The sequence below is a fragment of the Pristiophorus japonicus genome, chromosome 11, assembly GCF_044704955.1.
Source record: "Pristiophorus japonicus isolate sPriJap1 chromosome 11, sPriJap1.hap1, whole genome shotgun sequence".
Lineage (NCBI taxonomy): Eukaryota > Metazoa > Chordata > Chondrichthyes > Pristiophoridae > Pristiophorus > Pristiophorus japonicus.
This window is the reverse complement of record NC_091987.1, coordinates 6412122-6429048: the sequence shown is the minus strand read 5'-3', so window position 1 is coordinate 6429048 and position 16927 is coordinate 6412122. Positions and strand designations below refer to the sequence as shown.

Sequence of the window (16927 nt, the reverse complement as noted above, 5' to 3'; positions counted from 1 at the left end):
GCCAATTTTGGATCCAACTTGCCACTTTGCCCTGGTTCCCACGGGCTTTTACTTTCGTGACCAGTCTGCCATGTGGGACCTTATCAAAAGCTATAGCAGTCTTTTTTTTTCTAAATGGCTCATTGAAGAAAAAAAAAATGCGAGGGTAAGCTGCAAGAAGGCAAACGCCCGAACAGTGGAATAGCAGGTGGACAGTTGTGGCAGGTGGGAAGCCAGCTCCCGGAGCAGGAACAATAGGGCGAGTGGCTGTGCCGGGCGCAAGGACCCTGCGAGCACCGCTGCCTTCACTGACGGGAGAGTTGGGAAAGTTTTGCCTGTGTGAGCAGCTGCTGCTGCAGCAGTAACAAGTCGGACATCCCTAGCCTGGCGGAGTTGCGCTCATCCCGCTGTACACAGGCGAGCAACAATCGGGAACTCTCCCAGAGGGGGGAAACCAACAACTTTCCCTGTTGTGTGAAGAGGGGGCGAAAATGGCGAGGGTTGAAATCTTTCTCTTTTCCTTTAGCCTCCTGGAGCTGAGTAAGTACTTGGCAAAGTCCCTTTAACTTTGTATCTTTGTATTCTGAACCTCCAGCCATCCCCAGCACCAACTCTTTTGTTCCTGCTGGTGTGCTCTGCCAAGTCTTTTATTCAAGCACCTTGAAGCTGGGGCATGAGTTGCCTCCCCTGCTCCTTGGGTCTGTCAGTCTGTAATGTTTGGATCTTCCCCTGCCACTATTGACTTTATCCCCCCCGCCCAATGAGTGTCTCCCAGGACTGGGAGAGAGGCCTCCACAAGTGTTCTTTTTAGTTTTGCCAAGAGGCTCCAAACGGGACACTTTTTGGGAAGCAGAAATAAACTTTTGTTCAAAAGTTCAAAGTTTTTAAAACCCAAATTCCCAATTCTACTGATGTCAAAGAGGGCCATATAAAAGGGGGGGGGTGAGCTTTGGGAAAGGGATTTGCCAGTGCTGGAACTCTGGGATTGAAATAGAACATTCTGGAAACATTGTTGCAAGTCTGACAGAGGGTTAACCCTTTGTCAGAAAGCTCCCTCCCCTCAGTTCAGACAGAGTGAGGTCTCCTCCCATACTGGGAGAGGGGGAGAGGGGGGGGATTCTTCAGCTCTTTCCAGGGTGGGAGATAATCCTGTGATACTGAGCAAGAGGAAAAAGTGGGGACTGATGCACTGGTGGAAATGTGAAGGAATGAATGGTGGAAAAGAGGGGTTCATGAGGGCTTTTGAAAGGGGGGGGGGTGCGATCTAACCTGTCTCTTAAGGTACTGAAGGATTTGTTGTGTGTGCTTCCAGCATTTTCTGTTTTAAATTCTGGGAACAACGAATTGTCCAAATCTTGGCTGAATAACTCAATTCCTTATTTTTGTTTTTCCTTGAAAATGTTCTTTCCGTGTAACTGGCAGTCATCCGATTCTAATCCTGGCCCTTTTAGCTCTGGGTTTATATAATTTGTCAAACAAACTATTTCTGGTTGTGCAGTGCTCGGGTTAAGGCAGTGATTGCAGAGCCAGCAAGGCCCCAGATTTAATTTTCCAGCTTTACAGAAGTCAGCTGACACCAGCCAAGGCAGTGACTGGGGTGCTACAACTGGCCTCAGCACTCCTGAGCTGGAGAGGGGAGAATATCCCACTTCTGATCCAGTCACCACTTCGGGACGTGTGTGTACACACCAGGTAAGAAGAGGTCTCCGTTACGAGGAAGTATTGGAGAAACTCTGGCTTCTCCACCTTCAAAAGAAACATCAGTGATCTTAGAAAGTGTCTGTATTGTGATGCCCAACTGTGTGGGACAGGCTCGATCAATACATCTTGTCGTATTTTGTATGTTCGTGCAACCGTAACCAAGATTGTAAATGGTATGAAAAAGCTAACTGTGAGAAATTACTATTTAAATTAGAATAGGTCCCACTCCAATGGATGTGGGCGTCGCTGGCAAGGCCGGCATTTATTGCCCATCCCTAATTGCCCCTTGAGAAGGTGGTGGTGAGCCGCCTTCTTGAACCGCTGCAGTCCGTGTGGTGAAGGTGCTCCCACAGTGCTGTTAGGGAGGGAGTTCCAGGATTCTGACCCAGCGACGATGAAGGATTGGTGATATATTTCCAAGTCAGGCTGGTGTGTGATTTTGAGGGGAACGTGGAGGTGGTGGTGTTCCCGTGGATCTGTTGCCCTTATCCTTCCAGTTGGTGGAGGTCGCGGGTTTGGGAAGTAGTCATTATCTATGTGTGAGCCTTGGCTGCGAGTCGTGGTGGACTTTCCAACAGTGGAGGGCATCACAGTTCAGTCCAAGGATGGACTGCTCAGCTGGAGTCATAGGATAGCGATCAGGTGTTGGGAACTTTGGCTGAATATTGCCCTCCCTAAAACCTATATAGTTGTAGCACCTCTACCACCGACTGACTCGGAATAGGCTAGGGATGCAAGGTGGGAACTACCCGGTCTGTACTGGGGCATTGGGGCTACTTTATCACAGAATATAGAGCACAGAAGGCCATTCGGCCCATCGTGCCTGTGCTGGCTCTTATAAAGAGAAATCCAATTAGTCCCACTTCTCCTGCTCTATCCCCATAGCCGTGCAAATGTTCCCCATCTTTAATGTGTTTACTTTTTTGAAAAGTTCATGAAGAGTTTTTGGTTTTTTTGTATATCCTGCTCAACTTGACACTCTCTTCGACTTGGCAGTCTGTCAGTCAGTGTAGCAGTAATGCCATTAGTTCCAGTACATGGACAGTTACACGTACTGTGTATATTGCCCTCTTTGTTGGCTGGAGTCCATGTTCCTCTCACTGTCTCGTGGTCTTCACCTCCTTTTAAAGAAAAAAAACAAGGCAAAAAATATCTTGTATTTATAGACTGATGCAATATGGAATAAAGTAAGGAGAGGCAATATAAAAAGAATGGCAGACTTGCATTTATATAGCGCCTTTCGCGACCATCGGACACCTCAAAGCGCGTTACAGCCAATGAAGTACTTTTGGGAGTGTAGTCACTGTTGTAATGTGGGAAACACGGCAGCCAATTTGCGCACAGCAAGCTCCCACAAACAGCAATGTGATAATGAGCAGATAATCTGTTTGTTATGTTGATTAAGGGATAAATACTGGCCAGGACAGCGAGGAGAACTCCCCTGCTCTTCTTCGAAATAGTGCCGTGGGATCTTTGACATCCACCTGAGAGAGCAGACGGGGCCTCGGTTTAATGTCTCATCCGAAAGACGGCACCTCCGACAGTGCAGCGCTCCCTCAGCACTGCACTGGGAGTGCCAGCCTAGATTTCGGTGCTCAAGTGGGACTTGAACCCACAACCTTCTGACCTGAGAGGCGAGAGTGTGACCCACTGAGTCACAACTGACACTGTAAACTAAATGGTACAATTTTAAAGGGGGGTGCAGGAACAGAGAGACCTGGTGGGGGGGGGGGGGAGGTGTAGCTAAATCTTTGAAGGTAACAGACAATGTCCCTTCTAATTTTTGGGGGAGGGTGCGGCCTCTTTAAGGGCTGCGAGGCCCGTTCGAATTTCCGCGCAGGCGCTGTTTTTCCATTCAGAAGCCAGTGACCAGCCTGCGCGGCCCTCCAGACCGTTGTGGAGTCGCGCAGCTTAACGGGAACATTGGTGGGAGGATAGCTTGAGAAGACTGTTAAAAGCATGCAGGTTCTTTGGCTTCATAAATAGAGGCATAGAGTACAAAAGCCAGGAAGTTATGGTGAAGAGGGTAAAGAGGGTGCAGATTTACTGGAATAGCACCAGGGATGGAGGCAGTTATGCGGAGAGACGAGAAAAGCTGAATTGTTTTCCTCCGGGCAGAGATGTTTAAAGGGAGATTTAATAGAGGTGTTATGCGGATTTTGGGAGATTAGATAGAGAGAAACTGTTTCAACTGTTTTTCAGGGTCAGTGACCAGAAAACACGCGTTTACAATTAATTGGCAAAGAACCAGCGGAAGATGTGGGGAGTTGTCTTTACACAGCGAGTTGTTATGATCGGGAATGCAGGGACTGAAAGGGTATGGAAGCGGATTCAACAGTAACTTTTGAAAGGGAAATTGGCTAAATACTTGAAAGGAGAAAATTGCAGGGGGTATGGGGAAAGATCACAGGAGTGGAACTATTTTCAAAGGGCTGGCACCAGCACGCTGCCCTCCTCCTGTGCTGTAAGATTCTACGATTCTAACCCTTTACCACATTTCTCAGCAACATCCTAAAGCACTTAAAACAGCAACAACTGATGTTGTATAGCACCTTTAATGTATTGCCGTACTTTGAAGTGAGGGGCCTGTTCTTGTGTTGTCAAACATGGGAGCCATTTTGCACATTGGGAGGATCCCACAATCAGCAATGGAATGAATGACCGACCTGCTGGACTTTTTAATGATGTTGGTCAGGAGAACTCGTCTTCCTACAGTTTCCCTGGGCTCAATAACTTCCATCTTCACTTCACTTCAACGATTCCAACATTGCTCCACTCTCTCAGTATGTGACTGTGGAGTGTCGACCTGCTTTTACGGGCTAAAATTCTCAAGGAGGGTTAAGGCCACACAGCCTTCTAACACAGGGACGAGAGACTGACGTTGCAGGAGAGTGTCCTGGGCTGATATTTATCCCTCAACCAACATCACTTAAAAACAAACAGATTATCTGTTCATTATCACAGTGCTGTTTGTGGGAGCTTGCTGTGCGCAAATTGGCGGCCGCGTTTTCTTCATTATAACAGTGACCACAATTCAAAAGTACATCATTGGTTGTAAAGCGCTTGGGACCTCCTGAGGTCGTGAAAGATGCAGGATAAATGCAAGTTCGTTCTTCTTATTAATTCTAACCCCCCACCAATGCTTTCCCTGGCAGCAAAGATCCATACTATATGCAAGTCACTGGTCTCCACATGTGATCCAGGGAAGTGAAGGTTAGCCGAGTGTGCAAAATTGGAACGCATTTGCCACCTCGCCTGATCCTGGTCCCTCGATGTCTGCACGCGAGTAAATCGCAACTGACCACACTCGACCAGCTCCGTTGGGCGGGCCACATTGTCCGCATGCCCGACCCGAGACACCCAAAGCAGGCGCTCTATTCGGAACTCCTACACGGCAAGCGAGCCCCAGGTGGGCAGAGGAAACGTTTCAAGGACACGCTCAAAGCCTCCTTGATTAAGTGCGACATCCCCACCGACGCCTGGGAGTCCCTGGCCAAAGACCTCCCTAAGTGGAGGAAGTGCATCCGGGAGGGCGCTGAGCACCTCGAGTCTCGTCGCCGAGAACGTGCAGAAACCAAGCGCAGGCAGCGGAAGGAGCGTGCGGCAAACCAGACTCCCCACCCACCCTTTCCCTCAACCACTGTCTGTCCCACCTGTGACAGACACTGTAATTCCCGTATTGGACTGTTCAGTCACCTGAGAACTCACTTTTAGAGTGGAAGCAAGTCTTCCTCGATTTCGAGGGACTGACTGTGATGATGATGTCTGATTTATCCATTCTGTAGCCCAGAAATACTGAAAGCAATTGTGGAGTCTACCATCTTGACCAAGATTAGCAGACTTGGTACTGACGGGAGGCGGGGGGTGGGGAAAACAGGGACGGAATGGTGAACCCGAGACCCTTTTTGCCAGCACACCGCCACCAAGCTGCAAATGGACCACAGAAAACCCGCCCTTGGCTGTGGAATTCCGCTCAGCTGCTCGGCTCGAGGGACACGTGTCTTCACACAGACAGATGGGAATGTAACACACTCCTGCGTGGTTTTCCCCTTGCTGTGAGAGTTTGGAATTCCTTGGTCCAGCCGACCTTGTACTGATTGTCATTATCCTCCCTTTTAAAATTTTTGTTGTAACTTTTCGTGTGCGAGCTTTGTATTCGTCAACCTGCAGGATATTAGTTGGCGGGGGAATACATCGTGGCGTTCCTGATTCAGGCACACGGTGTGGCTGTGGTTAGGTCCATTACAGCAATGGTTAGATGCAGAATAAAGGGGAGCGTTGCTGTACTGCAATGATGAGCATCAACCCCTGTTGCTTGGGTGTGACTATGTCCATTCCACATGCCAGCGGTCTTTGGAGTTGCCAACTTCGTGCCAAATTAGGGCCAGTTTTGTTCTGTCGTCCTTTTCCCCAGTGCGGAGACTGCTGTCGTCTTTCCCCTTTTATCCTATTGGCCGTGGCTCAGTGGGCGGCACTCTCTCGCCTCCGAGTCAGAAGGTTGTGGGTTCAAGTCCCACTCCAGAGACTTGAGCACAAAAATCTAGGCTGAGGCTCCAGTATTACCCCACGACCATTAGTACAGCTGACTCTCTCCTCTACCCCTGTCCATCCTGTCTTTCGGATGAGCCGTTAAACCAAGGTCCCATCTCCCCCCTCAGGTGGATGTAAAGGGTCCCATGGCTATATTTCGAAGAAGAGCAGGGGAGTCTTCCCCGGTATCCTGGTCAATATTTATCCCTCAACCAACATCACTAAAAACAGATTGTCTGGTCATTGTCGCATTGCTGTTTGTGGGAGCTTGTTGTGCCCAAATTGACTGCCGCGTTTCTTGCATTACAACAGTGACTACACTCCCAAAGTACTTCATTGGCTGTAAAGCCCTTTGGGAATGTCCGGTGGTGCTGAAAGGCGCTATATAAATGCAAGTCTTTTGTTCCACGTCTGGCCTTGCAGGAGCAGAATCAGATACAGCAGTCCCTTCTCTGCGCTGTCTGATCTGCCAGTGTTTGCCTCTACCCCCATCCTCATCATCGAGTAACCTCATCAAAATCAATCGGACCACACAGACACCATTTACCAACCATAATGTCCATGGTGCTTAAGGGGTGGACCACTCGGTGATTTTTGCAACACATTCCCAAGTCACCAGAGACCGCTCTGAACTTGATGAGGAAGTGTCACTAGGACAGCTCGAGCACGTTGGCCCCTACATCAGTGCCCAAACCTAACTGATCCTCGCCCAGCAACTGAAAACTCATCTTCCTTCCTTCCATTTGGAAGAGCCAGGCTGGGTGCCCTCTAATCAGTACTTCCTGTCTTGACCGAAGCCTTTATCTAAAATCCACCGGCAACAAACTAACAACCGTGACATCCGAGACAAGCAATTCCCTGACTTTTCTTCGCCCCTTGCCAACCGCCGTTCTCAGTCGAGAGGCGAGAACGTCTTGCTCCCAAACTTCTGCCACCACCTCTCTAACTGAGCACCAGAAGGAAGGTGGTGTGTGTGTGGGTTGTGTGTGTGGGTTGTGTGTTGTGTGTGGGTTGTGTGTTGTGTGTGGGTTGTGTGTTGTGTGTGGGTTGTGTGTTGTGTGTGGGTTGTGTGTTGTGTGTGTGGGTTGTGTGTTGTGTGTGGGTTGTGTGTTGTGTGTGGGTTGTGTGTTGTGTGTGGGTTGTGTGTTGTGTGTGGGTTGTGTGTTGTGTGTGGGTTGTGTGGTTGTGTGTGTGTGTGTGGTTGTGTGTGTGTGTGTGTGGTTGTGTGTGTGTGTGTGGTTGTGTGTGTGTGGTTGTGTGTGTGTGTGTGGTTGTGTGTGGGTTGTGTGTTTGTGTGTGTGTGTGTGGTTGGTGTATGTATGTGTGTGTGGTTGTGTGTGTGTGTGGTTGTGTGTGTGTGTGGTTGGGGTGTGTGTGTGTGTGTGTGTGTGGTTGTGTGTGTGGTTGGTTTGTGTGTTGTGTGTTGTGTGTGGGTTGTGTGTGTGTGTGGTTGGTGTTGGTGTATGTGTGTGTGGTTGGTGTTTGTGTGTGTGGTGGGGTGTTTGTGTGTGTTGTGTGGTGTGTGTGGTGGGTTGTGTGGTGTGTGTGTGTGGTTGGTGTGTGTGTGGCCCTTCCAACCATTTTTCTCTCTACTCTCTCTCTCTCTCGCGTGCTACGAAGCGCAGTTCACCATGTGGGGAATAGTAAGCCGTTGAGGCGGTGCCTTTTAAAAGACCACCCCGTTTCTTAACAAGGTAGAAGTGGAATTTCAGAATGGGCTGAGACGTTCACCTCGAGAGTGTATAAGATGCCTAAAATAGCTCCTCATTAGACTGCTCCAGCCCAAATTATACTCATCATTCATCAAACCAGAGCAATCTCAGCAGACTGGACTACAGCCCAGAATACGGTTTAATTTAATTCCTAATTGCCAGACTCATCGATGCTGAAGCCAGACACAGAGAGGCATTAACGAACATTATTCTATTTGACAAATATAATGCAATTAGAACGGTTACAAGGTTAAATATTGAAAACATCAACCAGGAGATTTTACATCATCACAGACGCAGGAGTAATTCAAGTATAGCGCAACATCTCGACATTAACTGGGGTTTGGTTTTTCATGTGTTCTTGGGCCGATGCTGGAAAGGCAGCAGGTTATGCCCCATTCTGAGTTGTCCCACATAGCGTGCAACCAGTCAGACCTAGGCCAATCTGGACACCAGTGTCCCATTCCCTTCAACAACAGCAACAACTTGTGTCTATATAGCGCCTTTAACCTAGTAAAACTTCCCAAGGCATTTCACAGGAGTGTTATAAGACAGAAAAATAAGTTCGACACCGAGCCAGATAAGAAGAAATTACGACGTGACCAAAAGCTTGGTCAAACAGGTAGGTTTTAAGGAGCGTCGTAAAGAAGGAAAGGAGAGTTGGGGAGATTTAGACAGGAAGTTCCAGAGCTTGGGGCCGGGACAGCAGAAGGCACGGCCACCAATGGTTGAGCAGTTATAATCAGGGATGCTCGAGGGCAGAATTTGAGCAACGCAGATATTTTGGGGTGGGGTTGTGAGGCTGAAGGAGATTACATCGATAGGGAGGGGCGAGGTCATGGAGGGATTTGTAAACAAGGATAAGAAGTTTGAAATCGAGGTGTTTCTTAACTAGGAGCCAATGTAGGTCAGCGGGCACAGGGGTGATGGGTGAGCGGGACTTGGTGCGAGTTAGGACATGGGCTGTCGAGTTTTGGACGACCTCAAGTTTGCATAGGGTAGAATGTGGGAGGCCAGCCAGTAGTACATTGGAATAGTCAAGTATAGAGGTAACAAAGGCAGAGATGAGGGTTTCAGCAGCAGATGAGCTGAGGCAAGGGCGTAGATGGGCGATGCTAGAGGTGGAAATAGGCAGTTTTAGTTATGCTGCGGATATATGGTCGAAAGCTCATTTCAGGGTTAAATATGACACCACGACTGCGAACAGTGTAGTTCAGCCTCTGACAGAAGTTGAGGAGAGGGATAAAGTCAGTAGCTAGTGAACGCAGTTTGTGGCAAGGACCAAAGACAATGGCTTCGGTCTTAATATTTAATTGATGTTCGTGAACCAGTGGGTTTTTATGACAATCTAGCAGTTTCCATGGTCATTTTCTAGTGTCAGTCCATAAGTGACCAGAGTTACTGAACTCGGTTTCACAACATGCAACAGTAGCATTTGAGCTCCTGATTTTCGCGAGGTTGCTCATCCAGTTCCATAACCACTACACTACCGTACCCTCGGCAGTGTCCAAGATCACACTATGGCTTTATTGAGGTTAAGCCTACAGTTTGTATTCAACATAACGTCTTTCAGGTGAGACATGGACCTGAGGCTGCCGTCTGCCCTCTCGCCTATATGTGAAAGATCCAAGGGCATTATTGGAAGATGTTGAGGGGAGTTCTCCCCAGTGTCCTGGCCAACCAACATCATTTTTTTTAAAAAAAAATAAATAAATAAAATTGGTTGATCTGGTCATTATCGCACTGCTGTTTGTGGGACCTTGCTGTGCGCAAACGAGCTTCCGTGTGTCCTACATTACAACTGTGCCTATGCTTCAAGGGTACTTCATTGGCTGTAAAGCGCTTTGGGATGTCCTGCGGTCATGAAAGGCATTCCATAATTGCAAGTCTTTTTTTCTTATCTCGCCATGTTTCCGATATGTCCTTCTATGATATGAGCATTATATACTCTCATGTCCTTCTGTAGTAGGCTGGTTTTACTATGGTATTGGACATTTCTGCCGTCTCTTAAATAGTCTGGTTTTGTTTCTGTGGATGTTGTCATCCGTGGTTTTTGTCCCTTGGTTTTTGTTCCTCTTTGGTCACCTCTTTCTAGCTTTAGCTAATGTCGCACATTATATAACTCTCTGTACCCTTATACTGTACTTACACTCTGAGTGCAGAGAGAATCCTTTCCTAACCGTCTAACGTTCACTCTGAGACACTCAACCTTTGAAGATCTGCTTCAAAAGTTCTCCTCAGCTTCCTATAACCTCCTGACCCAGAGAATCGTTCTCCAACCTTCAAAACTTGATTTGGGTGGACTAATAATGACCTTCAATATTACACAGAAATCCCACTTGGGTGAAATGCCCATCATTGACCAACCAGGAAAATCCATTCAATCAAAGGAGTCCTTTCCCAAGGTGTCCTTCGATTGGACAATGTGTCAAAAATTATAATTGCCAGATTTTAATTAGTTTAACACAAGGAAGACCAGCTTTGCTGGTGTCTACGGGTTGCCGATAGCGATAGCTGTTCAAGGTTCTTCGGAGGTTGCTAACCTTATCTATCCCTGGTCTGCAACTTTGGTAAATCCCCCAGTTCAAAATGAGTTTGAATTGGCAGCTTTTGGTGTTACTGGGATGTGTCACTCCTTTGTCTGTGTTGTGACCTCCCAGAATGCAAAGGTTGTCCCTTTTCACAGAGTATCCCAGTTCACCTGTACCGTGCCCAGCTGCCTATAATTGTTCTACATGTCCTATTCCTGTCTCTTTTTTTCCATCCTGAAGCCGTTGACCCTTGTTACAGTACAGATCTCGGGCAACAGCCACCTTGCAGTATCTCATCCAAGGCCCTAGTCTTTATGTAGATGGGTATCATCATCATAGACAGTTCCTCGAGTCGAGGATGACTTGCTTCCACACCAAAAGGTTCACAGGTGTTTCAATGAAGGGCCTAATATTCCAGGTCCCGAACTAAATCTTGAAGGGTGGAAGATGCCTGGGTGTGGATTTATTTAACGTGTGGTGACTGTTGCACAATAGCCACCACACGGGCTTGACAGAGCTCGGTCTTGGTCCAGTGGCAAGGATTAAACAAGATGACTGGAGACCAGCTCTGCTGCACGGACCTAGTGCGCACACATATCGCAGTGTGGGCTGGGCCCGTGCTGCCCCCTGGGCCCTCGCCTCTGCTGGGCCCCCGAACTCTCGCCTCCCCTGGGCCCCGATTACGGGTGTGGATGGTGAGTGTCAGCTGGCCCTTCAACGGTGAAGATCCAAGTCCAATCGTGTCCTCCAACAACTTTCAGACAGAGCCATTTTCCACGTGTACGCTGATGACACCCAGATCTACCTCACTACCACTTCTCTCGATTCCTCCATGGTCTCTAAATTGTCAGACTGCTTGTCCGACATCCAGTTCTGGATGAGCAGAAGTTTTCTCTAATTAAATATTTGGAAGACTGAAGCCATTGTTTTCAGTCCTTGCCACAAACTCTGTTCTGTAGCCACTGACTCCATCCCTCTCCCCAACTTCTGTCTGAGGCTGAACCAGACTTTTCGCAACCTTGGTGTCATATTTGACCCTGAACTGAGCTTTCGACCACATATCCACAGTTTAATGAAGACCATCTTTCCACCTCCGTAATATCGCCCGTCTCCGCCCTTGCCTCAGCTCATCTGCTAAAATCCTCATCCATGCCTTTGTTACCTCTAGACTTGACTATTCCAATGCTCTCCTGGCTGGCGTCCCACATGCTACCTACGTAAACTAGTGGTGATTCAAACTAGGCTGCCCGTATCCTAACTTGCACCAAGTCCCGTTCACCCATCACCCCTGTGCTCGCTGACCTACATTGGTTTCCGGTTAAGCAATGCCCCGATTTCAAAATTCACATCCTTGTTTTCAAGGCCTCACCTCTCCCTATGTCTGTAATCTCCTCCAGCCCCACAACACCCCCTGAGATGTCTGCGCTCCTTTAATTCTGCCCTCCTGAGCATCCCTGATTATAATCGCTCAACATTGGTGGCCGTACCTTCTGTTGCCTAGGCCCTGAGCTCTGGAATTCCCTGCCTAAACCTCTTCGTGCCTCTCTCCTCCTTCAAGACACTCCTTAAAACCCACCTCTTTGACCAAGCTTTTGGTCACCTGCCCTAATTTCTCCTTTTGTGGTACAGTGTCAAATTTGTTTTCTCATAATGCTCTTGTGAAGCATCTTGGGACATTTCACTACGTTAATGGCGCTGTATAAATACAAGTTGTTGGGAGGTCAATGGATAGTGATCAGGAAGGGTTAATCCTGGCTGATTTATGATAAATTCCCCCTTCCCGTAGTTAGGAGTGCTGAAATGAGATGCAGCTCTTCCACTGCATGCCCATCTGAGATCCGTTAACTCAGCACAAATCAGGAATGGAGCTTGAATCATGGAAATTTACAGCACAGAAGGAGCCCATCGTGACCGAGCCGGCCAACCAACAGCTACCCAGCCTAATCCCACTTTCCAGCTCTCGGTCCGTAACCCTGCAGGTTACGGCACTTCAGGTGCACATCCAAGTATTTTTTAAATGTGGTGAGGGTTTCTGCCTCTACCACCCTTTCAGGCAGTGAGTTCCAGACCCCCACCACCCTCTGGGTGAAGAAATTGCCCCTCATACCTGCTCTAAACCTCCACCTCCCCCCCCCCCCCACAATTACTTTAAATCTCTGTCCCCTGGTTGTTGACCCCTCTGCCAATGCAAACAGGTACGTTCTATCCAGGCCCCTCATAATTTTATACACCTCACTCAGGTCTCCCCTCAGCCTCCCCAATCTTTCCTCATAACCAAAAACATTGTTGTAAATCTCCTCTGCACCCTTTCCAGCGCAATCACATCCTTCCTGTAATGTGGTGACCAGAACTACACACAGTAGCCTAACCAGTATTTTATACCGTTCAAGCATAACCTCCCTGCTCTTGTATTCTATGCCTCAGCTAATAAAGGCAAGTATTCCGTATGCCTTCTTAACCACCTTATCTACCTGGCTTGCTACCTTCAGGGATCTGTGGACCTGCACTCCAAGGCCCCTTTGTTCCTCTACACCTTTCAGTGTCGTACCATTTAATGCGTATTCCCTTGCCTTGACAGACCTCCCCAAATGCATCACTTCACACTTATCCGGATTGAGTTCCATTTGCCACTGTTCTGCCCACCTGACCAGTACATTGATATCTTCCTGCAGTCTGCAGCTTTCTTCCTCATTATCAACCACACAGATTATATGTAAACTGCAAACTACTTAATCGTACCCCCAAGATTCAAGTCCAAGTCATTGATATATACCACAAAAAGCAAGGGACCCAGTACTGAGCCCTGTGGAACCCCACTGGATACAGCCTTCCAGTCACAAAAACACCCATCAACCATTACCCTTTGCTTCCTGCCTCTGAGCCCATTTTGGATCCAACTTGCCAACTTTGCCCTGGATCCCATGGGCTTTTACTTTTGTGGGACCTCATCAAAAGCTTTGCTAAAATCCATATAAACTACATCGTACACACTGTCCTCATCGATCCTCCTGGGTCACCGCCTCGAAAAATTCTTTAGAGTTAGTCAGACACGGCCTTCCCTTAACAAATCCGTGCTGACTGTCCTTGATTAGTCCGTGTCTTTCCAAATGAAGATCCTGTTCCTCAGGATTTTTTGCAATAATTTTCCCACCATGGAGGTTAGGTTGACTGGCCTGTAATTACTCGGCCTATCCTTTTCTCCCTTTTTAAACAAAGGTACAACATTAGCAGTCCTCCAGTCCTCTGGCACCACACCTGTAGCCAAAGAGGATTGGAAAATAATGGTCAGAGCCTCTGCTATTTCCTCTTTTGCTTCTCTTAACAGCCTAGGATGCATTTCATCTGGGCCTGGGGATTTATCCACTTTCAAAGCTGCTTAAGCCCCTTAATACCTGTTTCTCCTCTCTCGCTTGCCTGATTTAAAACACCTCCATCTCACGCTGTGCAGTGCATTGGTCCACTGAGGCATGGTGGGAAGTGTAGGGACTAAAAGATACCTTCCTTATAAAACAACAAGACTATGTCTGTACCCCCAGCACCTTGCATTAATTTCGGCTCTAAGTCATTGAATAAAAGCTGCCTACGTTGGAAATGGTAAAGTATCGCGCTGACTCTGCAGAGGGCACTCTTGTGGGAGTGGGATTGAAATGGTCGGATTGAGTAGTAGGAGCCTTTGGCCTGCAACTGCTCTTTTCTTTATCCTTCCTGTTTGTACTTGACCTGGGAATGCTTGATATTGGCACAAATTGTAATCAGAATGTTGACCACATTTCAAGTATGGTCCCCAGCCAATCTACCATTAGATCAACAAACTCAGACTTCCTTTGTTTCTGGAACCTCGAGCCCTCGGAACTCTTATGTTCCAACTCTGGCTGGTCCCTTGGGGAACAGTGTGAAGCAGTGGAAGGATTCACAGGCTGATTAACATTGGAGTATTTGGTCTCCTTACCCAAGGAAGGCTATATTTGCCATTGAGGGAGTACAACGAAGGTTCACCACATTGATTCCTGGGATGGGGGGATTATCCTATGAGGAGACCAGGCCTATATTCTTTAGAGTTTAGAAGAAGGAGAACTCATTGAAACATACAAATTTCGTACAAGGCTTGATATAGTAGATGTTTCCCCTGGCTGGGGTGTCTAGAACCAGGGGTCACAGTCTCCGAATAAGCCATTTTAGACTGAGATGAGGATAAATTTCTCACTCAGAGGGTGGTGAATCTTTGGCATTCTCTGCCCCAGAGAGCTGTGGAGGCTCAACACTGAGATCGATAGATTTTTGAATATTAAGGGAATCGAGGGATATGGGGATCGGGCAGGGAAGGAGTTGAGGTCAAAGATCAGCCATGATTCTATTGAATGGCGGAGCAGGCTCAAGGGGCTGACTGGCCTATTCCAGCTCCTAGTTCTTATAACAGTCTGACAAACCACAATGTTAACATAACCATCTCTATACCAGCCAATAGGGAGGGTCAGTCCTCTACAGTGGGAGGGCTTTGTGGGCTCCCACACCCCATACGGTGAGGTGGGGGCGCGGGGAGAGGAGTGGGCGGCGTGGGGTGGGGGGGGGGGGGGAAGAGGAGTGGGGGGCATGGGGTGGTGGGGGGGAGGGGGGAGGAGTGGGGGGGAGGGGGAGAGGAGTGGGGGGGGGAGAGGAGTGGGGGTTGTGGGGGGGAGGGGGGCGGGAGAGGAGTGGGGGGTGCGGGGGGAGTGGGGGAGGAGCAGGGGGCACCCACAACCACAAGATGTGAATATCCCGCTAGATGTCAACCCGGAATTCAAAGCCAGAGCTCCGACTCCATCGGCGGGACTGTCTGGAGTGGGGTTTGAACCCCCTGCACCTTCTAGCCCAGAGGCAGGCACGCTACCACTATGCCAAAGGTTCACTCCTAATGCTTTCAGCCACCATTTGTAAATAAAGGTGCAACGTTCCGAATCTGGAATTCCGAAAATTGGACATTTCGGTGGGCGGAGGATCAGCGGGCAGCGAGGTCCGAAATGCGGCACTGATTCGGTCCGGAGGAGTTTGGATTTCAGGCTATTGATTTTCTTGTCTGAAATCTGGCAAAATCCAAAAACCGGCATAGATTCGGTCCCGAGGATTCCAGATTTCAGACGTACCTGTAATACAATAAGACTCTTCAGGAACTTCACTTTTTCGTGCCCATGGTCTATACGGCCTATCCAGAAAATCTTTCTTCATATCACTGCCCACGGCATTTATTTTTCACAGATTTATTAATGGTGGACGTGCTGTCTCCGCGTTTACAGAAAACTGGCCTGACGGCTTTGTTACTGCTGCTAATACGCGTAGAGATTAACCTTTATCAACTGTCACTACTCGCTGAGGGTTTGCCCGTCTTCCAATCTTTAGTTTGCTCGCTGACGACCACAAGCAGCATCCACCCATTAGTCCCAAACTTTCTGTCCACTGACTGGCACCTAGCTCCAGCGCCTCCCTCAACACTTCCACTGCCTTTGTGTTGTCAGATGACCCGTCTGACATCCAATCCTGGATGAGCCAAATATTCCTCCAGTTAAACATTGGGAACACCGAAGCCATTGTTTTCAGACCCACCACAAACTCCGTTCCTTGGCCACCGATTCCTTCTCCGTCCCCTGGCCACTGTCTCGGGTTGAACCAAATGGTTAGCCAGCACAGCATCCCCGAACTGAGCTTCCAACTCCATAATGTTCTCCATCACAAAGACCGGCCACTTCTACCTCCGGAACATCGCCCATCTTTCCCTCCTCTAACTGAGTAGCTTCAGCTTTCAGGATTGTCTCCTGTGTGCGTATGATGGAAATTCCAACGTTCTGGCCAACAGCATGTGGCCGGATCTCACAGACTTGTTTGTCATGAAGATTAAGACCATCTGTTCATCTGTCACACCCATCAATCCCCTTGTCCACCAAGCCCAACCTCTCCCAAGGCTCCCCTGTGTCCCGGCCCTGAACCCACATCTCTCTCTCGTTGCTCCCTCATCCCTTGTTCTTTCTATGTGAATGAGACCCATCTTCTGGCCCCATTAAAATGTTGGCCACCAGTGCACTACTAGTGTTTATTTCTTTATCACTGCACACAGGCTAAAAACAAAGCTAAAAGTGATTCTGTGGCCTGTAAACATTAATTAGATAAGATTTTTTTTAAATCTACAGATGCTAGAAATTCGAAACAAAAACAAATCGTTCATTCAGCATCTATGAAAATAAATACATTTTTTGGGGATCTTCAGAGCTAGGCGTTGAATAAAGCACCTCAATTAGTAAAAGCACAACATATCCAAGTAGTTAAATAAACTTAAATTTGGCACCCTGCCTTGGCTCCTTTCTTCCTTTGCTCTTTCACCAATACACCACACACTCACCCTCCGTCTTTCACTGCACAATCTGGCGCCTCATTTATTTATGACGGAGAGGAGATTTTCGAGGATGTTGCCAGGACTGGAAAACTTTAGCTATGAGGAAAGGTTGG

The 16927-nt window shown here is 48.2% G+C and overlaps 1 protein-coding gene across 3 annotated transcripts in view; it reads left to right on the top strand.

Moving 5' to 3' along the window:
• The first annotated feature begins 317 nt into the window (after positions 1-317).
• The window catches only part of LOC139275691 (junctional adhesion molecule B-like), a 103889-nt gene continuing 87279 nt past the window's right edge, over positions 318-16927 (top strand). For all 3 annotated transcript variants that reach the window (XM_070892865.1, XM_070892866.1, XM_070892864.1), the window contains exon 1: positions 318-519. In XM_070892865.1, the coding sequence (XP_070748966.1) occupies positions 471-519 (49 nt within the window). In that variant the 5' untranslated portion in view covers positions 318-470. The remainder of the gene's footprint in view (positions 520-16927) is intronic.